At 34.2% G+C, this 23,796-nt stretch overlaps 3 protein-coding genes and 1 non-coding gene across 12 annotated transcripts; 2 read left to right on the top strand and 2 right to left on the bottom strand.

The window, feature by feature from the left end:
• The first annotated feature begins 4,303 nt into the window (after nucleotides 1-4,303).
• On the top strand, nucleotides 4,304-7,854 carry LOC120075624 (nucleolar GTP-binding protein 1-like). 2 transcript variants are annotated; one of them, XM_039029190.2, is made up of 4 exons: nucleotides 4,304-4,411; nucleotides 4,550-4,612; nucleotides 5,167-7,215; nucleotides 7,588-7,854. In XM_039029190.2, exon 3 carries the CDS (start codon nucleotides 5,175-5,177, stop codon nucleotides 7,203-7,205), a length of 2,031 nt encoding a protein of 676 aa, XP_038885118.1. In that variant the 5' UTR covers nucleotides 4,304-4,411; nucleotides 4,550-4,612; nucleotides 5,167-5,174; the 3' UTR covers nucleotides 7,206-7,215; nucleotides 7,588-7,854. The 2 variants fall into 2 exon arrangements, with proteins under 2 accessions (XP_038885118.1, XP_090169051.1); XM_090312925.1 differs by having other exon boundaries at nucleotides 4,365-4,411; nucleotides 4,521-4,612.
• Nucleotides 7,855-9,665: 1,811 nt separating this feature from the next.
• LOC120074981 (uncharacterized) lies at nucleotides 9,666-12,136 on the top strand. 2 transcript variants are annotated; one of them, XM_039028107.2, is made up of 3 exons: nucleotides 9,666-10,075; nucleotides 10,213-10,255; nucleotides 10,839-12,136. In XM_039028107.2, the coding sequence occupies exon 3, from the start codon at nucleotides 10,840-10,842 to the stop codon at nucleotides 11,902-11,904; it is 1,065 nt and encodes a 354-aa protein (XP_038884035.1). In that variant the 5' UTR covers nucleotides 9,666-10,075; nucleotides 10,213-10,255; nucleotide 10,839; the 3' UTR covers nucleotides 11,905-12,136. The 2 variants fall into 2 exon arrangements, with proteins under 2 accessions (XP_038884035.1, XP_038884034.1); XM_039028106.2 differs by having other exon boundaries at nucleotides 10,168-10,255.
• A 510-nt stretch (nucleotides 12,137-12,646) lies between these two features.
• On the bottom strand, nucleotides 12,647-12,719 carry TRNAK-CUU (transfer RNA lysine (anticodon CUU)). The gene has a single exon. It is a non-coding gene; the product is annotated as a tRNA-Lys (tRNA).
• Nucleotides 12,720-13,002: 283 nt separating this feature from the next.
• Nucleotides 13,003-18,556, bottom strand: LOC120075667 (U-box domain-containing protein 45-like). 7 transcript variants are annotated; one of them, XM_039029262.2, is made up of 7 exons: nucleotides 18,274-18,552; nucleotides 17,998-18,100; nucleotides 17,297-17,393; nucleotides 16,276-16,461; nucleotides 15,969-16,076; nucleotides 14,704-15,875; nucleotides 13,003-14,002 (listed from the first exon to the last, which is right to left on the bottom strand). In XM_039029262.2, the coding sequence occupies exons 3-7, from the start codon at nucleotides 17,345-17,347 to the stop codon at nucleotides 13,192-13,194; spliced, it is 2,328 nt and encodes a 775-aa protein (XP_038885190.2). In that variant the 5' UTR covers nucleotides 17,348-17,393; nucleotides 17,998-18,100; nucleotides 18,274-18,552; the 3' UTR covers nucleotides 13,003-13,191. The 7 variants fall into 7 exon arrangements, with proteins under 7 accessions (XP_038885190.2, XP_038885193.2, XP_038885191.2 ...); XM_039029265.2 differs by lacking the exon at nucleotides 17,998-18,100 and adding an exon at nucleotides 18,101-18,143 and having other exon boundaries at nucleotides 18,274-18,379; XM_039029263.2 differs by lacking the exon at nucleotides 17,998-18,100 and having other exon boundaries at nucleotides 18,274-18,556.
• Between the last annotated feature and the right edge of the window lie 5,240 nt (nucleotides 18,557-23,796).

Below are 23,796 nucleotides of genomic sequence, written 5' to 3'. Positions count from 1 at the left end.
TCATACCCTGCCCCGAGCCTGCCTCCTGAGCCCGAGGAGAGGCGTGAGGGACTGTAGATACCACCATTTTGTGATACCTACTGCCCATCTGAACCTCTTTACTTCACTTATTAAACTTTAAGTCAAAGAGATAACAATAACTGATTAAGTAGGTCCATTTTATTACAACAACGTAATGTTTATACAACTCCAAGACTTAACTACAAAGTTTACAATAACCACTCTTAAAACCCTCCGGAAGTGTAACTGTGGCTTGTGGTAGACCTTGACCTTAGCAGCACCCTGAAACTTCTCACCTTTCACTACCTAGAGAAAAGGAAAACATTTGAAAACGGGGTGAGCTTGCTAGCCCGATAAGTGACTTAAAAACAAGAAAACTGATTCTTATGCAAAAGAAGTGTCGTCATGCCTTAGGTGCTTTTGCTCAGATACCTTCTCAAAACTTGACCTTCAGTATCGAGCTGCTCGAATACCTTCTCAAATGTCCCTCGGTATCGAGTTTCAAGTAAAACTAGTCATACAACAACTTTCTTTAAAAAACATAGAACTGTCTTTATTTAAAATATCTTTCTTTAGAATATGGTTTCTTTAAAACATTGTAAATATTTAGTCACTCACCTTGGTCGTTTAGGAACCTTTCTTTCTTGAAGTTCCTTGATCACCTCGGGCTCCCTTTTGAACCCTAAGATCCAGATTGAACTTAAAGCTTAGATTACTCATAGTTCTATTCCTCATTCCAAGATACTTCCTTCTGCAAACACGCTATAGAATTTCTCATGAAGCTTTCTTTAAAATCTTAGCTCAGCACTCCTCGTGGTTTGGTTGAGATCCTTAAGTCCTCAAGACTGGCTCAAGCTTACCCGCCAACTCGAACCTTTTGTCCTTTCCTCACTCTCCAGCCCAATTCCTCAAAGCTTTTTCTCTAGAAGGCCTACCATGAAAACTAGATTCTCAGAGCTTTTAAGTGGCTTTGAAATCACTCCAAACGCACAAGTAATTTGGGAGAACTCTTCATCCCAAGTTGATGTTACTTATAGACCTTCCTGTTTGACAACATCTCTTCCTCTTGGAACCTTTTGACCAACACATGGTCTTGCTACCAATGCATGCATTCCTTCATCAACACATAGTCTCCTCCAAATCAGCCTTCATACACTCTTCCTAACGTTATTTGAAGAGAATTTGAGTTATGATCTGAAAAGAAGTCCTTGGCTCTATTTCTAGGCGTCCAAAGTCTCTCCAAGACCGACACCTCCTACTTGGTTGTATGTCCAAGCGTCCCTTCTTCCTTTTGCCAATGCAGCTCCTTGCCACAACTAGCTTGAAGTGTTAGCTTCTCCTTCATCCAGCTCAACCTAATTCGATTTGCAAGCTCCTTGGTGCATCCACCTTCTACTTCGAGTTGTCTTCCTCATGCATACTTCCTTTACATGAAGTCCACCTCCTACTAACTTAAACTTAACCTTTTCTTGGTTAACCATCACCAGCCCATGGCTTCCTTATCAACACATCACTTGAGCCATACTAAACTCAAGACATTGCAAGTCCTTGGTCGCGTATCCTCCTTTCTCGCATGGCTTACTCTTGGCTCATGCGGTCAACTAGGATTATGACCAACACTCTTCCAACGTATATTATTTGCACAAAACTTATCCTATGCGGCCACATGCCCTCGGATGTCCTTGGCACATAGAACATTACAATGCATAACAACCCTTGAGTCAAGTTAGGTCTCAACTCAATGCCTCATGGTATAGCTTACCATCGTCTAGCCTCTTGCTAATGCATCCCCTATGACCAATGCTAGTATGCCCTTGTTGCTCGTCAATGTCCTTAGTCTCTTGCTCAAGACCAACGCACACTAACCTCTTAAGCCTTATGTACCGCCAGCCTTAGTGACCCAAAGACATTTCACCATGTGTCCTCCATGGCTTGTCCTATCGCCTAGCTCATCATCTAGTAATGCCGCCGCTCAGCATCTAATGCACAGCCCATCGCATAGCATCTGGGCCTATCGCATAGCACATAGCCTACCGCACAGCTCTTGTTCATCGTGCAGATCTCGCTGATGCCCATCGTCTAGCACATCATTGCTATCGTCTAGCGCCCACGTCCATCGCGTAGCGCCATCACCTAGCATCATCGTCTAGCGCTGATGCTGATCGTGCAGTGCCAACACCTCATCACTTAACGCTATCGACCATCGCATAGCACGACTCTCCGCATCGTCTAGTGTCGCACGATCGCCTACCACATCGCTTAGCTCCACACATTTGCTACACGATCACCTACCACATTGTTTAGCGCCGCACATTTGCTAGACGATTGCTTACCTCATCGTGCAGCGCACTCATTTGTTACACGATCGTCCAACGTTCGCTCATTACTATACGATCGTCCAATGCGCGCACCTTCAATGCCCAGTGCCCATGAACGTGCACACTTGAGGATGTCGCATGCTTTGTTAACCTCTCAAGACATTGGCTGCCGCATGCCTTCCTACGCATAGCTTTTCTCTTGGCCATACCTTAGCTTCTTTCAACGCCCAAATAACCTCTCAAATGTTCATGGCCAACGCATGACATCACACCAACGCTTAGCATAAGGCCAACGCATTGTCAAATACTTAGCCATTTCTTTCTTAGCTTCCAACGCATGGTTCTTTTTGGCTTTATACTTAATCAATTTTTCACTAGTTAAAACTTATCTCAAAGCTACTAAACAAATCTATTTAAACACTTAGAATTTCCTTCTTTTTAACAAAAGATTTAACTTACACTTAGTTAATTCCCTCAATTTCCTACTTAAGTAGGGAAATTGAAATCCGGGTTTCATAAATATATTGCTATCGAACTGGGTTTTCTTGTATTTTCCAATCATCACTATTTCAATGAACAGTGCCAATGCAACCTTGAGAGCATCTTCGTCATTAGTAACTTTGAAATTCTCGAAGGTGATCTCCACATCCTTATAATAACTATTCTTTCCATTTGGGTCCTTGGGTCCAAGAATGAGTTATCGCAGCCTTTCACCACTCGTTTCTCTTTCCACTGTTTCCTTAGTCGGCCACAACCCAGTTATCATGTTAAAATCCTATTGGGAGAATGCTACCGTCTTCCCTAGAATGTTGAATGAAATAACGTATGGGTTCACATCTGCTACCTTCCTTAATAGAAAATAGTGCAAAAGTTGTCCATTGAAAACAAGATCTATATCCAAAAGAGGACCAAAGGTCATTTGCCTATACAGTTTCATATGTTATTTTGTCAATTTTTTTTCTTCTTAATGACAGGGGCAATTTTGTGGACTTGGCAAGCGATTGTAGCAGGAAAATATTTATCGGCAGAGAAGGCCATCTTACCAATACGACAATCGTGTACATTACAAGAATTAGTAAGCAATCGCATAACAAAAATTAAGAATCGCATAACGAAAACTAAACAATCGCATAACAAAACCTAAACGATCGTATAAAAAAAAAATAGACGACTGCATAATAGATATCTAAACGATCGCGTAACAGATATCTAAACGACCACATAATAGTTAGCCAAACGATCACATAACAAATATCTAAATGGCCGCGTAACAGTTAGCTAAACGATTGCATAACAAATGTCTAAATGATCATGTAACAGTTAGCTAAACAATCACACAATATAACCTAAACAATCCAATTGCTTAGTATTATCTATATGATCGCTTAGTAATATCTAAACGTTCTCTTAATATTCTCTAAATGCTCGCTTAGTATTCTCTATTCGATCGGTTAGTATTCTCTCAAGGATCGATTACGAACGAACACACGATTAAACCCTAAAAGATAGTTAAACCTCAAATATCGACATGCATTCTTCAAGGAAAAGACTCTCATACCTTTCAGATCACGACGACGATGGCAAGTGCGTAGAGACGATTGACGAGAAACCTGCGAGGAGTGCTCGACTTCGGAGAGAAACGGGAGCAAAATCGAGAGAAAACGCTTCGAAGAGAAATGCTTTGAGCAGAAAATGAACGAAAATGGAGGGAGACCTTATCGTTATAAAGCATTCGTAGAGATGTACGTTCACCAAACGGCCTGAAGGTTTTTTTAAAACTAGGGGTAATTTTGGAATTTCGCATGGACAAAAGATCGATAGAAAAGTTTTTAGGAAGAGGACATTGGTAAAAATTTTTTTGGATTTTAGGTCATTTTGTGAAATTTTCCCACATACTCTTCCTAACATGAAGACCAAAAAGATAATCTTGACAATTATTCTAAAATCCTATTAAATTTTGCAATCCATGAAAAACAACTTATTTAAACAAATTAGGGTATTTTAGCAAAAGTATATATAAGGGCACCTAAAACCCTACATCAGCCGTCATCTTTCAGTTTCCCTGGGCTCGTCGGGGGGGTGAATACGGCTAGGTATTCTTCCCTTCTTCACTCTCTAGAAATCTCTTTTAACTGACTAAAATTCAGCAAAGCAATTCCTTACTCATTAGATCTCTGGCTGTGTTTCTCTAATTTTCAGTAGTTTTCGTATCTGTTTTGTTGTGTTTGCAGGGAAGGATATCGAATCTACCATTTGAGTTTTCTGACCTATCAATTGTAAAGGAAGAAAACAAGGTTTGTTGGGTTTTTTGGAGTATGATTTTTGTTTTTCTCTGTTGCCCATAGCTAACAAATCAATTTTCTGGGAAAATTTTCGCGGGTTTAGGAACATTCGGAATCCGACAAATTTTACGTTATTTGTAGGGAATATAATCTTTTTATTTTGGTGATTTTGTTGCTGTTGGGTAATAAATCTGAATTTTCAGGCTTTAGTTTTTTTTTTTAATTATTATTATTTTTTATTTTGCGTTGTGCACTTTTGATCATGTTGGATATATCTGACAAACTTCTTGCTGGTCGGGAATCTCAGTATGCCAATCTTACCTTACTTTCGTGATTTCTATGCTCATTAAACAGACTCCAAATTAGAAACCATCCTTATGATTTCTTATAGTTTCTAGACGGTTTCTTTCAATTGTAATTCTGGAGGCTATAAGTTTTTGTGTGGCAGTATTTGCTTATTTATTTATCATATATTATGCTTTTAAATGATACATTTCTTATTTATTTTTAGATACACGGGAACTATTTTCTGAATGTTATGTGAACTACTGGAATTCTTGTTGCAGGGTAAAAAATGGTGCAGTATAACTTCAAGAAGATTACAGTGGTACCTAATGGAAAGGATTTTATTGATATTATTCTGTCCCGTACTCAGCGACAAACCCCCACAGTTGTCCACAAGGGTTATGCCATTTCTCGCTTGCGCCAGTTTTATATGAGGAAAGTAAAATATACTCAGACGAACTTCCATGAAAAGCTCTCTACTATCATCGATGAATTCCCTCGGCTGGATGACATCCATCCCTTTTATGGTGATCTCCTACATGTTCTGTATAATAAAGATCATTATAAGCTTGCTCTTGGACAGGTTAACACTGCAAGGAACCTCATTAGCAAGATTGCTAAGGACTATGTGAAATTGTTGAAATATGGTGATTCACTCTACCGCTGCAAGTGTTTGAAAGTTGCTGCTCTTGGAAGGATGTGTACTGTGATAAAGAGAATTGGGCCTAGTTTGGCTTACTTAGAGCAGATTAGACAGCATATGGCAAGACTTCCATCAATTGATCCTAATACTAGAACAATCTTAATTTGTGGGTATCCTAATGTTGGTAAGAGCTCATTTATTAACAAGATTACTAGAGCCGATGTCGACGTTCAGCCCTATGCTTTCACAACAAAGTCACTCTTTGTGGGTCACACTGACTATAAGTACTTGAGGTACCAAGTTATTGATACACCTGGAATTTTGGATAGGCCATTTGAAGACCGTAACATCATTGAGATGTGTAGTATTACTGCTTTGGCTCATTTGAGAGCTGCCGTTTTGTTTTTCTTAGACATATCCGGGTCTTGTGGTTATACAATTGCTCAGCAGGCGGCTCTCTTTCACAGTATAAAGTCTCTGTTTATGAACAAACCATTGATTATTGTCTGCAACAAAACTGATTTGCAGCCGCTGGATAGTATATCAGAGGAAGATATGAAATTGGTCCAGGACATGAAGGCTGAAGCTATGAAAACTGTAATGGGTCAAGGAGGTGAGGCTACAGGTGAAGAGGGGGTGTTGCTTACTATGAGCACTTTGACAGAGGAAGGTGTTATTGCAGTTAAGAATGCTGCCTGCGAGAGATTATTAAATCAGAGGGTAGAATTGAAGATTAAATCCAAAAGGATGGAGGATTGCTTGAATCGGCTTCATGTGGCAATGCCAAAGCCTCGGGACCAGAAGGAAAGACCACCATGCATACCTGAGGCAGTGTTGGAAGCTAGGGCAAAACAAGCTGCAGAGAAGCAAATTAGGAAAACTGAGAAGGATTTGGAAGAAGAGAATGGTGGTGCCGGTGTCTATTCTGCCAGTTTAAAGAAGAATTATATCTTAGCCAATGATGAATGGAAAGAAGACATTATGCCTGAAATTCTAGATGGACACAATGTGTCTGACTTCATCGATCCTGATATTTTATTTAGACTTGAAGAGTTGGAAAGAGAAGAAGGGTATCGTCAAGCAGAGGAAGCCAAGGATGATTTTGAGATGGATGGTGCTGAATTGACTCCCGAGGAACAAGAAGCTTTGGCTGCGATCAGGAGAAAGAAAAGTGTGCTTATTCAACAACATAGGATCAAGAAGAGCACTGCAGAAAGTCGACCCATTGTACCAAGGAAATTTGATAAAGACCGGGAATATACAACAAAAAGAATGGGGAGACAGCTATCGGTCTTGGGTCTGGATCCTAGTTTGGCAATTAACCGAGCACGTAGTAAGTCACGAGGTCGCAAGAGGGAGAGATCTCCTGACAGGGGAGATGCTACTGGCGACAATTCTATGGACGTGGATGATGAAACACCAAGTAAGAAGTTGCGTATGAGGTCTAGATCCTTGTCAAGATCTAGGTCTAGGTCTCGGCCACCAAGTGAGGTTACCCCTGGGGATGGATTCAAGGACTCAGTCCAAAAGGTCAAGGCATTGAAGATTGCGAAGAAATCTGTGAAAAAGAGGAATAAGGACGCTCGTCGTGGTGAGGCTGATAGGGTAATCCCAACATTGAAACCAAAACACTTGTTTTCAGGAAAGCGTTCTACTGGAAAAACTGACAGGCGTTGAAATGTTTGAGGTAAATCCTTATGCTTTGCTTGCTTTAATTTGGTATGCGTTTGTTAGAATCTGAAGACTCAACATTGGTCTATTTGCGTTTTTTGGATCATGAATCACTCTTATTCTGGATTTTCTCTTATATCACGCAACAACTTAACTCACTTCGTGATTGTTCATGGATATGACTTTAAAGAAAATCTTCTAATCCTCCATGGTTAGGGTAGACTCCTAAAGCGAATTCTTTCACTAGATGACATTTCTTCTTCTTCTTCTTATCTTACTGGTTACTAAGTGCACATCTTCTTCAATTTTATTTTATTTTTATATATATGTGTATATATATATTATCATGCATATAGTCTTAAGTTCAGTGTCTGTTTTCTTTTTGCAGGATACATTTGTTTGCAACCTTTTAGGTGTTTTCTTGTTGTAAAAGGTCTGATGAAGATGTAGATTGCTGCATTGCCTTGGGAAACAGAGTTTATCTTATTTTGTAGTCTTTTTTTCTTTTCGCCATTTGGAATGATGGGTTATATTTCAAATCTTTGAGATGTTTTACTCTTGGGTGTCTTGTATCTTGCTACAAAACTGTTAGTGGGGTATTTCACATGATACCAGAAATTTTTTGACCGCAGAGTATTAAAATTCTATTTTCTTCTGCCTTCTTTTCATGGTAATTATATTAAAAATAATACACCATTTTATTCGTATAAAGATTTTCCATCTCTCTTTTTAAAGCAACTTCGTTTGTAGTTAAGCAATGATTATAAAACTCCAAAGTTTGAGTGACCGTATTTAAATGGTAGCTTTTCCGTCATTTTCCAACCTCCTTGCTAGTATTGGTATTATCTTTTTAATTGGTAGATCTATATTTTCATATTTTTATGGATTTGACTTTCTCAATATATTATAGGTAAAATTCATGAAACGTATAAAGACAAACTACAAAATGTTACTAGTAGAAAATATAATATAAATAATAAATATTTATGCAATTTTTATTTACTACATAAATAAAGAAATAATAATTTAAGTTTGTTTTTTCAAATCTTTGAATAAAGGGAAATTATTTCAAATGATAAAATTATTGAAAATATTTATAATATATAGCAAAATTGTAAAATTATCAATGATATAGACGATGATAGACTTCGTTTATCATCGATAATTATAAAATTTTGTCATATATTTAAAAACAACTCTTAAATAAACTTATGTATTAAGTTTGATATTTTCTCTTTTTAAATATGGATAATACATGTATGATTTATGAACCAAATAATTGCTTAATATTTAACGAACAATTCCTTGTATGCATTATTAATAATGGCTAAATATTTTACAAGAAGAAGAATACACATGGAACTTCAAAAATACCTATTTGGGAAATTAACTTGTTTAAAATTGCCACTTCTTTGAGATCCTAGTAGTCAATACATTCATTTGATCAAATATGAAAATGACATCTAAGAGAAAATGGCACTAAGGGAAGAAATACAAAAGTATGTTGTAATGTAATGATTGACAAATTTGTTTTAGTAGTTTGAAAATAACAGAATTGGATGATATGAAAGAGAAAGGAGAATATTTTCTTTTTCTTTCTATATACAAGTAAAATGCCAATGTCACTCAAGTCAAGTCTCAATTCATCTTCATTTTTTAAAAAAATTTAAAAAATTCAACACATTTAGTTTACTCTGACTTTATCTTTATACTTTTACTCATAGGATCTTAGTGAATAATTTTTATTTTCTTTTTACAAAAAAAATATAAAATCATCACAATGTAGGTCTACTTGTTTGAGAATACATATTATATGTCGATTGAGTTATGCTTATTTTGATCATAACGGTTGTATTTCTAGCCATAAGTTTTCACTACAATAAAAATATGAAAAAAATCCATAGATAATTAAATCACTTTTAAATAAGAGCCGATGATTAGCCACTTTTACATATTTAGACACAAAATATTACATTAAATGATTAGAAACTATTAACAAACCGAATATAGGCACAATGTCAAAAGTTAACGTCTTCTTAGATCACTTTTTGACTTTTAAACATTGAGCTTATAAATACAATATCGCGAGTTTCTTCATTTCTCGATTAATTTTGTTAAAATTATGTAAGTTTTGAAAACTAGCAAAAAGTAGATTTTATTTTATATATGTATTTGGATTTTTGGTTTTGGTTTTTTAAAATTACGGATTTGACCATTATTATTTTGATAAAAATCCAATAAAAATTCGGAAGTTTAGAATATAAATTAATAATTTTCAAACTCATATAATGAATTGTGCAAAAATAATCATAAATTCTTGGTAAAATTCACTAAATGGCCCAAAAACAAATTTTTTTTCAATGAATAGCCTCTTCCTAAAAACTTATTTATGACTAACTTTTTGCCATGTGAAATACCAATTTTACCCCCAATTTTAAAAACTCTTCGGACACCTTTACGAAGGATGTTTCACACTTTTCATTTACCTTTTTTATTGTGCGATTTTGCTCTCAGGTTTTTTCCGTTTTCTCTCCTCGTCTCTCATCTTCATCTGAACGTTTTTGGAAAGAGGTCGTTGATAGAAAAGACTTTTGTTTTGGGCTATTTTGTGTAATTTTCCTAAATTTTTTGTGCAAAGTAGAGAGAGAGAGAGAGTGAAAGTGAGAGAAAAACATTGAATAGGGAAGAGTGCGAGGGAAATGGTAACAACGAAGAAGAGAGAATTTCGGTCAGAGACGGTTTGTTCCGCTTAAATGGTGAATCCGCCATTTCATTTGGTCGCGGTAAGCGTTTCTTGGTGTTCTTGGTTGCAAATTCATGTTCCATGAACTCGCATTCCCATCCGTTGAATTCTCCTCTGTTGGCGCGCCATCGAGGTAACTCTCCTGCCATTAAACACTCTTTTGGTAACCACATGAATCCTCTGAGAATTCGAGTTTCAATTCCTCTCTCTTCATTTGATGCGAAGTGATTTCAAGCAAATCTTGATCGGGTCTGTTTTTGCGATTTGGAGATTCTCTGAGGTGATTGAGGATTTCCGCGGAGATTTTTACAAGGTAAGAAACCTTCAAACTCTAACGCGAATGGTGATGATCTTGTTCGTCGATTATTTTGAAGTGATGAAGAGAAGAATTGAATTGACTGAATCGATTAAAAAGTCTCGTCTCCTGTTTGAGCATTCAAATAGGTTTTGTTTTCTTTCAAGTACAATTTGGAAGTTATTTGACTTAATTTCGCGGAATCGGTTAAATCGACAAAATTCCTTTGTCTTCTACTTTGAGGCTGACCTAACGAATCATCTTATACGGTGATTTTTATTAGCAAAATTAGCATGTTTATTTTCTTCTGTCAAACATTTTTTTGCTGCCTTTCAGATGTACGGTCTAATTAATTAAGTACAAGAACTTAATGATCGATGAACTGATGGTAGGAAATTACAGGAATTATCTTCGAATTTGCTTTCTTAAGCATTATGTTTCTTTTCGCATCGCAAACAGATTGTTATTGCTCGAAGAAAAAATAGATGAGAGTGAAATTAGTTTGAGAATAGCTTTCCAACAAAGTACTTGGCATTAATTTCTATCTATTTATTCTCTTGAGCTTGGAAAACTTTTGTTTGTGTTTTTCTTTAATCTACAGGATGAGTTCTAGACGACGTCCACTGCAAACCTGTGTGGTTTCATTTCTGGCCGTAGCCCACAGCACCTGCTCGAGAGCTCAGAATCTTGATGGACGGTTGGGTTCAATAACAAGAAAGATGGTCCGGATAGCCAAGCTTATGAAGCCTTTGATATTTGTCCTGCAATATCAGTGCTTATTGGTCCTCTCCTTCATTGATGATCGTTTACTAGCAATCGCTAACATTCTGGAGAAGATTTTTCCTCCATTCAAACTCGTTTTTGATAAGATTGACCATCTTCTTCATCTGATCGAAACTTTTCCATCAAAATTTGACGATGCTGTTGACGAGATTCCCTGCTTCAACCAGGTTCTGTTACTAGATTGGACAGTGACCCACGCCATCTCTTTGCTCAAGTTCATGATAACCATACTAATGAACTGGGGGAGAGATGGAACAAGAGAGAAGGAAATTTTGGTTGATATGAACTACAAAGAGGGTCGTAAATCTGAATCAACTGATAAATCTGAATGCTGCTCAGAAGGAATTGTTTCATCTGTATCTGAAACACAACAAGCTGAAGCTGCCATGGATGAGAAAATGAAATCTAACTCCGTGAAGGGGACTTGTAAAGAAGTTCTGAAAATGGATGAAGATTCCAAAGAGAATGAAAAGAGCACTAACGGAGTGGAGAAGGGAACAAGAAATGAAATGGATGATAAAGAAGACTGCAAAAACAATGAGAAGGGCAATTCTAAGGAAGTGGAGAAGGGAATAGAAGTAGTGGAAGACAATGAAAGCTGCAAAAAGGATGAGAATAATGAGAACAAGATGATTAGAATGGAAGAATCTGTTGAAAAAACAGAAGGAAATGAAGAAATTCCAGATGAAGGGAATTCAAGAGTGAAGGAGGAGAAGGAAGAAGAAGAAGAAGAAGAAGAAGAAGAAGGGCTAATGGATTATGAAAGTGAAAAGGGAAGCAACGGAAGCATGGAGATTTTGGAGTTGTTTGAGACTGCTTGGCTGATGAAACCAACAATAAGGGGGCAAGGAAACATGATGCCTCGTTCAGCTTCATTTCTCTGAAACTCTCAACATTTGAAGGTTTGTGTTCTTTGCAAAACTGGGTTTTTGTAAGGAGGTTGTATATTTTGTATATAGAATCTTGATGCTGTATAAATGGAATTGTTTTTGGTCTTTTTAATTTTACAAAAGTTTTGAGGTTTGTGAATCATAACAGATTTTAATTAATTCCTTTGTTTCATTATCATTATCATTGAGAATAATAGGATTTGATGCCCTTCTGTTTACTTCTAAACTTGGAAGAAGATCAATTCAGTTCAGCTCTATTTGTTATCATCGAGAATAATAGGTATTTCTAAAAACATTTTTGAGTTCGAGATCGAGAATTTTAAATGATCAAGATTGGAAAAACTATTGTATTGTTTTCTTTTTTGAGTCGAAGGTGTCCTCGAACCTAACTTCCATAGCGGAAAACATATACAAATATTTCTCATTTGACACCCAATCAATATTATTATTATTATTATTATTTTGTAAACTAGAATTGAAACGCGAGGAAAATAAAGATATATGTCAGGGACTATGACTAAATTAGTTGTAAATTAATTTTCAGGGACTATGTAACCCAAAAAAAAACCCCAAAAGTGGTTTTAAACATGTTTAACAACCCAAGTTTTTTTTTTCCAATTTTTTTTACCAAACTTGATAAAAATAACAATAATAATCATGTTTCAAAACAATTAGCAATAAAATAATAAAATAAGGGAGATTGGAAGAGAGAGGGAAAAAAAAAAAAAAAAAAGAGCGCCCACCGTGGGGTTCGAACCCACGACCACAAGGTTAAGAGCCTTGCGCTCTACCGACTGAGCTAGACGGGCTTATTGGGATAAATCACTCTTAAATTAATAAAATGTTAATACACTAAAAACCAATATCCCGACCCAATCCATTAAGCTAAAAGATTTGGAAGTGAAAAAAGGTACCCAGATTCCTTTTTCTGAAAGATATTTTAACCAATTTCACGATTTTGAACTCGAACTTATAGGAATTAAAAAGTAATAGAATGATATGAAGAAAATGGTGTTAATTCAGTTTCAATCTGTGAATGTATTGGTGTTTGATATTTGTTCTCATTTTGGAATCATTAATTGAGGGCTGAAATTTGAGATAAATGGGTGCTTGTATTTCTATCACCAAATGACTCTGGAAATTAGAAGCCAAAACTCCACGAATTAATTACACCTGGCCTGTACATCTCATCTTTCAGATTAAACGAAACCCCCCCCCCCCCCCCAAAAAAAAAAAAAATGAAGAAAAATAAAATTAAATTTACAACACCAATGAGCTTTTTTAGCATTGGTACACTGAATAGCTTTTGCTTTTCCATAAAAAGCTAAGAGCCTTTCCTGTTTTTCTTCTTGAGATTGACTTGCACAGTGGCTTTGATTCCGCCACAGGCATAGATGTCCCACTACTCTCTGATCGCTCGATCAGTGTCGGTATTGGTGTCGGTGTCGGTGTCGGTGGCGGTGACTCCCGTTGTCGTTGCTCCCTAAACAACATCAGAAGCTTTTGAGCCTTCTCCTTACCTCTTGCTGTCCCGTTCACAGACATTGACACCAACCCAGGAATTACGCCTTCCTGAAGGACCATCTCACTGCACCTCTCATTGCCACTGCACAGAATCAAGAGACAAGCCACTGCTTGTTCCTGCTCAATGGGTTCGCCATTGTCTAATATTGCAGCCAACCCACCGATAAGTTCTGGAGCAGATGACATTTGATCTCTACCTGATTCACTTGAAGCCAAATTTATCAAGATGGCTATGCACTTTTCGGTCCATGTTCGATCGAGACGGGATGCAAGAAGGGATTGAAGTCCCTTGATGATTCCAGAAGAAACCAGGTTGGGAATATTGGAGGGCACAGTTGAGAGATTGTAAAGTGTGTGAAGTGCATCAAGCTTGCATAGCGTTTCGGTATTGGCATGGAGGAGTTGAGTCAAGAATGGGACCGCACAACTTGAGCCGATAATAGATTTTGCTTCTTCCAGACAGGAGACATTGAGATAGAGGGCCGTTGCATATCCATGGGAATTTGGGTTCATAATCATTTCCTCCAACAATGAAATCAACCGTTCTGCCAGCATTATTTCCTTGTTCCTGAGAAAATATACTTCCAAACATCACATATATAATACATCATAATATCATTTTAGATCAAGAGGACTGCATTCGCTAAGAAAAAGGACGGTATTACACAAAAAAGTAAGTCCATGTAAAAATGCACAATGGTCAGCTTCAATAATTAGCATTACTTTTGTTGAATTAATTAAAGGGATTTTTTTCCTTAGTCAACCTTCTATGCTAAAAGACAATATCTATTTATTGAATAGCAATAGTGAAACTGTGGAAGTACAAAAAAGTACAGAGCCAAGCTAAAATAAACTGAACAGTTAAAGACCAAAACCATCTGAAGCATTTCTGTGTTCCCCATCCTTTTCCTTTCATTCCAATCATTACTGGTTAACGCTGTTAAATATATCTAGTCTTACACATTTTCTAAGTGGAGGAAGGCTTTGGAACAATATAGGATTATGCTCATGAAGAAACTATAAAAATGGCGTACTTCTTTAATAATTGAACTGCATGATTTTTAATAGCTTGCATAGTTTAATTAAGAATTTTCACTGCACAAAAAGTAAAGGTAATTACCTAATAAAAAGAAGCATAAGTGAAAATCATTGTACTACTCCAATACATGCAAACTACTGATATGCTAGGTGTAGTATATATAAAAATAGCAATGAAAAATTGTCCATGGTCTCTAGAATTGAGACAAAAGGATTAAGAAGGCTACATACCTATCGTTGTTGACAGCAAGGTTGAAAAGAGCCATTGCTCCACTTTCCTGAGCCTTGGTATTTTGTTCTTGCACAGCTATCTCTAAGTAGCGTAGAAGTCCCTGGACAAATCCATTAGCTCCCATATATATCCTCGCCTCTTCATCATCCTTGAGCAACAGTCTAATTTGCTCCACAACCTCCGACTTTTTCTTGAAGTCAGATTCCTCATTTAAGACTTTCAAATACTGTTCATACCTAGCAAGCATATTTATATTGGACTCTTGGTCTTCAGCAGACTTGTCATCCACTAAATTTCCTTTGATCTCCTCAGTTACACAATTTTCATCTAGTGGAACAACTTTAACATCTTTCAACTTACACGAACCAACAGAGTCCACAGGCGACACATTTAGAGACTCTTCAGATAACGCGAGCCTCCAGTAATTGAGGTCAAGACTATCTGGAGGCCCATCAGGAACAGGAACTCCATACTGTTCACACCAGTTTGCAATCAGGCCCTTAACACAGTAATTCGGTGTCAATGAAAGATGAGAGAGTTTTTGTTGAGTTTTTGGGCAGGTGTTATGGCCGTCACTTAACCACTTCTCAATGCAAATCCTTTCATATGTTTGCCCGGAAGCAATTATGACCGGATCATACATAAGCTGCAATGATATAGGACACCTCAACTCATCAGGTGGAAGGGGAATCTGCTCCAATCTGCGATTTTTTGGCTTCGAAGTAAAAGAACCAATCTTTGTTAGCTGCCTTTCAAAGGCTTGACCATTTCCACCAGCTCCACTGTCCTCAAGAGAGCTCTGAACAGTGGGTGAACAAGGTCCAGAACCCTGTGAATCGTTATCATCTGGTACCTCGCTTCTAAATAACTTGGAGTACTTCCTCATGAGATGCAAAAGATATGCTACAATTGATTCCTTCCTCTTGTCCTCTTCAGTGCGAGACCGGTCAATTAGTTTCTTTAGTGCTCTTCTTTCTGCAAGAGCTGCTCTTGAGGAGTTTATTCCAAGTCTAATAGCAGCCTGGTGAAAAGCCTCAAGTTCATTGTTGTCAACAGTGTTGTTAAATGTTCGTCCCTGTTGGAGCAATAAAATAATGTCATCACCAACTTGCTTCTCTAAAGGATCCAGGAAAAATTGAGTACTGGCCAGTTCCTTCATAATCTCCTGAACCTGACACACGAATTAGAAGGATGTTGACAAAGCACAATATTCAAGCAATATTCCCTAATAAGATTTACTCAGAAAAACTCGAGGCTATGGTACCTGGTATCCAATTGACTGTGGAACGATATCTTCAACACGTTTAAGGCTATCTTGTAGAGCTTTTTTTACCTTTTCAAACTTTGACAGGACAGAGTCCCCAGTTATGGCCTACAACATACAAAAGATATGTTAAGAACCAGAATTTTAAGGCGCTAAACAGCATCATAAAGTAGTAACAGAAAAGCACCATAACAACTTCATCATCAATAGGGTTGAAAGTTAGTGCTTTGTATGAGATTAGCGGCTCTAAACAACCATAGAGACAGCAATCCTGACTAGGAAAACTTAAGGGATACAATCATCGTACCAAGTAAAGTTTACTACTCTCTGTACAATGTTGGAGAGTACTCTTGGCTTTTTCTAGTGCTACATGCAATGAACATAATGCCTGGATACCAGATTTGCTCCGAGGTCGTGCAGCTTCCAATGAAGGGAAAATTGATAGTACTTTACAATATATGGCAGAAAGAGTCTTGCACATTCCTCCATGTAGCTACAATAAAGGACAAGACTAGATTACTTACCTCGTGCCATATTATCAATATTTTGAAGTATTAACTTCTAATAAAACAACCCAAAAAAAAAAAAAAGTCTGCACAGGCAATTCACATGGAACAACATAAAAAATCATTCTACAATAAACTGAACGTTTACCCCTCAGTTGTCCAACCACACTTTTTGAAGGCGAGATTTGTTGTTAACATAGAAAACAGTGTAAGAAATTTCAGGTCATCATGAACCCAACACATACAACAAATGATACATGTAAATACGTATTCAACCACAACCAACTCCAACCAGCTCTTGATTCCTTAAGGGGTGTTTGGGGTAAGGAGTGGAATAGTAAGGAGTAAGGAGTTGTGAACTCTTGGGGCCCACTATAAAATTGATGTTTTTTTAGTAGTAGAACCCACCAACTCCTTGGGCCAAACAAGGAGTGGAGTTCACAAACTCCTACTTCACTACTCCTAGTTCGTAACTCCTTGGGTCAAACACACTCTAAAAGAGTATTTGCGAAACCACCATAGATTAACAGAACAATATAGGGGTAAATAAACAATAAACTGCACAATTGCAGGATCAACAAAAGGATATAGATGGTTCATGAAAACAGAAGAGAAGATAAAATCACGCTAGTCAGAACGTAGAAGGGTTCGAGTGTTTAAAGGTAGCTTAAGAAAAGTAGGCAAACCTTATCAGAAGTAAAATACCATGGGCGAAAGGGAACAAAGAGAAAATCAACGACGTATTAACTTATTTTCTCTTGCTGAATGAAATGAAGATTTTTTAACACAATACAACCTTAAAGTTTATTCCGTTCTACATACCTTGGCATCACTTGCAGCAAATAAATTTTCTTCAACCTCACTAATATCCATGGTACAAGCTCAACGTTTTAAAATCAATACTGAACGCCTATGTCATCTGCATTGCGAGATAATTATAAAACAATTTTAGAAGGCAAATGAAATTCTTCAACGATTACAGACACAAAAGAAAAAGTTATAATAAAAGCACACCATTATTGATTTAGCTAACAAAATCCTCCTTTACTTTTATTCACAAGCAAATTAGAGAGCCTATGAGTCAACCTAAACCCTTCTAATAATTGAAACTGAGACGCCACAAAATACTAAGGCGCATAAAAATTGTCCTACACCTCAATTTTTTTTTATCTAAGTTGCATGAACGAAACGCACAGAACATCATCTGAAGATGGAACGTAAATAATTAAAAAGAAACAGGATAATAAAATAGCTACTCAATTATCTCTCTAATGACGAATAATTAGGGAAACACTGATTGATTTAGACATTTCATCGAACTCTAAACGAGACAAAAAATTGAGAGGGAAACATTAAACATAAATTAACAAACAACTCGAGACCGCGATAATAGACGAAACAGATTCTGATTTAGACATATTTTCAATCATCTCGAATTGAAGGTTCGCAAACGGTATCTACACAGAAACGTATTCCAAAACAGTAAAAGTTTCAGAATCAGAAAAAAAAAAATATGTACATACAAGAATTCCGAAAACGACTTCCTCGACGAAGATCTTAGCAGAAACAACAACCATCGCACAAAATCATTCAAAATAACGAAGAAGTAGACAATCCAATTCAAACCTGGATTACAGGAACCGGTAGAAAAGAACGATCAGCCAGAAATCTTAACGAAAATGAATGAAACGAATTGGAAAAGGGAAAATGGAAAATAATAAAGAATCGAAGGTAAGAGAATGGGAAAATCAGGGGATGGAGAGTAAAGAAAACTAGATTTGAAACAGAAAAAAACGTACCAGAAAAAACAGAACCAACCACGGAGGCTTTCATAAAATAGTATTAATCACAAATTTTCTCAGGAAACAAACAGAATCGGAGGCTCCCTATGATCGAAACATTTTCGTTTCATTAATCATACGCATCCTCACATACAAGCAAATACTTTTTTTCTTTTTTTTCTTTTTTTTTTTAAATTAAAAAAAATGTTTAAAATAGGTAAGCAGATTTCTCGGAACGGAGAGAGAAAGAGAAAGGAAAAGAGGATTTATGCCTTTTACTTCCCAATGGCAAAACACGGTTGAAAAAACAAAAACAACAATAAAATAATAAAATATAATATTTTTCATTTATAATTATACCCTATTTTGCTTCATGAACTGGCTTAAAATAATAGTAGTTCGTGTACTTTTGTCATTGGTTTTTTTTTTTTTCAGTTATTATTTTATATTTTATAAGTTCAAACTTGTGGAGCGCAAATCCAAATTATCTATTTTTAGATGACCTCAAAGGGATCTAACCTCAAATTTAGGAGTTCTTGAGTTAGGATCATGTTTACTATTTTTAATTATATGGAATTAACGTTTTTTCTTTCATGATTTTGTAGAATTTATAGTAGATATTTGAATTTTCAGTTTTAAATAAAAACATGTCAAAGTGAGTATAGTACAACTCACATAATATTTGTACCATCAAAATTAAAGATTCGATTCCTCCACCTATGTATTTAATTTAATACCTTTCAATTTTTTTTTTTAATCTTGAACTTGACCATGAGTCATGTGCTATTTTTCTTTTATTTTTTTAAAAAAAACCTTTAGAAGTTATCATTTTATTTTTTAATGGTATCATGTTATTAATTATTTAATAGACGAATAACGTTAATTCAAAAAATGATAAGTGAATAATACGGTTTTAAATATTTGTATCAAAATATTATAATAAGAATATGAGAATTCAAATTACTAATCTCTTGGTCGCCAACATATTAGTACGTCAAGTGAGTCATACTCACTTTAACTATGTTATTGAAATATATATGAGTAAATGAATTTTAGGTAACAAAATAATAACAATAACTAAAATGTCATCTCTTTTAGTCAATAAAATTAAGATGGTTATCTTTTTCAAAGTTTGTTTGATCAAGGGCGTTTCTTCCCAATATGACATAAAAAGGAAACAAGAGGAAAAGTTCTCCCTCTCGGTCGAGTTGCTTTGCTCCTTCTCTTATATCTGGCTGCTTCTCGCTCGGATCTTTTTGGATATATAATTCAAGTCGAGAGTGAAATCAACGAAAGAAGGAAGGTCCATTTTCTATGTTTGGACAATGAAAATAGTTTTATTTAAGAAAAAAAATAAAACTAAAACTAAGAAACTAAAATTGGCTTTAAAAATAAAAACTGAAATGAAATGACTCGTTTGAAAATATAACTCGTCCTTTCTAAAGTTTGAATATTTAAAACTCTAACCCAAGTAATTATCTCGACAAAAAAATGAACATAAATTTAATAAAATAAATGTAGCAAACACAAAAAAAGTGAAGCAATCGATGCCAAAAATAAATTAACAAATATCTGTAGAGCGGGACTTTTGTTTTATGAGACGGCTTTTTTAATTATTCAAAAAGTCGGGTGCCCTTAAGAAATGTACAAAAATTTTGTCCTGAAAAAAATAAAAAGAAAAGAAAAGAGCGGGACGAAAATTTTCTCCACCGTGTCTCCCTTTGTTCACAGGCCGACAGTTGCGTTGCCGACCATCTGGTTTGTCGGTTAGCAGATCTGTAATAAATGAGGCGAATTGACCAATCTGTTCCTTACAACAGTTTTGAAAGTTTGTTCAACTTTAGTCCATATATTTTTAATTGTCTAATTTTAATTTTTATATTGTCAATTAATCTTAAATTTAGTCCCTTTTGAGTGACTTTTTATACCTCATTTAGTAACTATTTTGTTTTTTTTTATTTCAATTAAGTCTCTAAACATTATTTTCACCTCCAAACTTCTTCTTTTGTTATCTACTTTTTATTGGTGATTTAAAAAATCAAGTTAAATTTTGAAAACTGAGAAAATAGCTTCAAAAAGTTGTTTTTTGAATTTATAATTTGGCTAAAAATTCAACCACTATACTTAAGAAATATGTAAATTATTAGAAGAAATGTGGATGAGATATACTTAATTTACAAAAACAAAAAACCAATTGGTTACCATATTGGACATTAGTTATTAATAATTTGTTAAAAAATTGTTATTTTTATTACATTTATTGAAAATACGGAGACTAAAATTAGATAACTAAAAATATATGAATTGAAATTAAATAATATTTAAATTATTGAGACAAAAATGATATTATAACTTTCGATATTCTTAAATTCAATTAAGTAAATATTTATATTTGTATTTAGAAATAAAAAGTGAAGGTAGAAGATACTCAAACAAGTAATGTTCAACAATTCAATAATAGTTTCAATTAGTGATAAATTAATTGAGAATTATTGAAATAACAATGATGGAGACAACTTACCCATGTGTTTCAAGATAAAAATGATGTTGAGAGGTTTATGGAGTATTAATTATTTGAGCCACTCTATAAATCTAAATTTATTTTAAAAAAAAAAATCATCCCTTTGAGTTTATAACGTTGATGTTGCTTTTCAATTTATATCGAGCTTTGATTTTATATTCATGCAACTAAATATATATTTAGTTCAATTAATATTTACTTCATACAACAATTGTCGATTAATAAAATTAGTGATGAACTGATAACATGGTGTCAAGATATATTTTAGGTTTAAGTACCATTTTGATTTTTATATTTGAAATTTGTTCGATTTTAATTTTTATAATTTTGAATGTCTAATTTTAGTCTATGTAGTTTTAATTAATCTTGAATTTAGCTCATATTACTATTATGTTGATGTTTTTTTATAAAAAAAGAAAAAAAAAACTTTAATTATCTACTAGAATTTTTACCATTAACCTTAAAAACACATTCACATGGTGTAATTTATTGCATAAAAATAACACTAATTATGATTATCTAATTAATTTCGATAAAAATTAACTTTGATAGACTAAGAGTGTGTTTATAATACATTTTCAAGTGTTTGATTAAAAAAATAAGTCATTTTGAAAAATATTAGAGTGTTTGGCAACAATTCAAAATAGCTTTTTAAATGTATTTTAATCCATTTGTATAACAAATATTTAAATAAAAATGACTTTATTGAAAAAATATATATTTTTCCTCAAATCAATCTAAATGGACCCTAAATTTAAGATCTATTAAAAATACATTGACTAAATGTGGACATTTGAAAATAAGTGGACTAAAAATGAATAGATCCCAGAGTACATGGACAATAAATTATATGTTAACTTGACTTGAAAATCATATTTTATTATTTGACTTGAAAATATATCACATTTTAATTGGATGAATATACATCCCAACTTGATTATAGTTTAGTTAATTGAGATGGTGTCAAAGCAATATTTGCTTAATTGGCATTTAAGTGTACTATTCTCCACGAGATATGTGATTCGAATCTTTCTACTCTTAATTATCATAAAAAAAAAAAAAACAATTTATCGAGTTTAAAAATTTTAATATTCAATTTCATATTGTTGAATTTGGATATGATAATTAGTATACTTCTAGTTAATGTTCGTTTAATTGAAAATTTAGATCAATTAGTATTTAGTTAGATATTTTCATTTATTAGGTTATATATATAGCCAATTTAGGGTCATAATATGAAGTTATTGAATATCATTTAAATATATAATTTTGTTTCTTGGAGTGTTTCTCTGAACGTTAGGGATAGACTTTCGTTATTTGGCTATGGACTCCTAACATCTTCATATGTTGCATTAAGATCTCTTAGGTGATTAAGTTTTAGCGGCAATAATTAACTTATAAAAAATTGATAAATTAATTGGGATTTTTTTTTCTTATTAAGATTTGGGATAACATTAGGAAAAAATGGAATGATATAGATGTTAAAAGATTACTTTATAGTTTGCTTAAAAAAAATGTTATACATGGATGTTTAAAAAGTTTTATTGAGATGCTAAGGACTCGTTAGGTAGATAATTTGAAAACAAATAATTTAATGAAAATATAGTCTCATTTCATATTTTTAGATATGTGCTTGGTAGTAGATTAAAAAATTGGATTATAATTTAAACAAAATTTTAAAGTGTGTTTGATATTAAATTATAAATCACAAAACTAGTTGTAATTATCGATCAATATCTAATTGACAATAAATTATTATTAATTTTTTCATGAATATGATTTATGTTAAAAGAATATATATATAATCATTATTTTGTAGTATTATAGAATTTACAATACATTACATAATTCATATTATATTTTTTTAAAAAAATGAATTGAGTTTATAGTATGACATATCGTTTTTCTTAAAAGAAATATGACATATTGTATGTCTAATCGTTTTTATCTTTATTTTAAATAATCATGCATTATAAGATTTAAAATTCAGAATCTAAATACAATAAAAAGATAAAAAAAAAAAAGTTATGGTTAGAATTTCCACTATTAATCACGTAATACAAAAACAGTTTTCACAGACAGATTTTCTACTAAATAGGTCATAGTTATTTATTTAAATAAAAATGGGAAGGGGGTATTATAGTAAAGTTGGTGTCTCCGATCGGACCGAGTGGGGAATAACAGACGGGCAGATTTACGTGTGATTAAAAAAAAGTGTGGGCTCCCAACTAGCCACGTGGTCATGTTTTAACCTGTGACTTCAACCGGCTAAGGCCGGTTTCCACTTCCGGCTTCCTCTCTTAACTTTCCCTTTTTACCGCGAAAAAAAAAAATAGAAAAATAGAAAAAATAATATTTGTCTCCTATTGCGCCACGTCAGCTCGTAAGTCCAATATTGTGGTCAATGATTTTCTTTTGACTCTTTCCGAGGATTTTCATCAACGCGTTTCCCACTTGGCTTCCTCGAGTAGCCGAGATACTATGGCACTGGCAAAACTTCCACGGGCATCCGTCCCGATCATGATAGAAAATCCCCAATTTGGTCGAAAATGGATTAAATTAGAATACAAAACAGATCATCGATTGAAAATGGGAAGGATATCCCATCCCGTCCCATCTTAGATATATATATTTTTATTATTTAATTCTTTTATATATAATTTTTCTTATATATATATATAACAACAGTAGCTAGCTACTGTTATTGGAAATTTTTATATACCAGCAGTGTTTTATTAATTTCTTTTGTTTTTTGTTTTTTTTTATAATTTTTTTCATAATATAATTAATTTTAACTTTATATCAAATTTATAATAAAAAATATAAAATATTTTTAATTATTAATTTAAATACATAAAACAACCATAATACTAATTTGTTGTCTAAAATATTTACAATTTCAATATAAATATCAAATTTTAATTAATTTTAAATAAATAATTAATTACAAATATAAATATAAATGTAAAATTTTTCCTCGTGAAGATCCGATCCCCAAACAAGAATTTTTCGACCCTGAT

Source organism: Benincasa hispida, chromosome 4, assembly GCF_027475165.1.
Source record: "Benincasa hispida cultivar pf3 chromosome 4, pf3_genome.v1.1, whole genome shotgun sequence".
NCBI lineage: Eukaryota > Viridiplantae > Streptophyta > Magnoliopsida > Cucurbitales > Cucurbitaceae > Benincasa > Benincasa hispida.
Note: the sequence above shows the minus strand (reverse complement) of the source record. Positions and strands in the feature narration are given on the sequence as shown.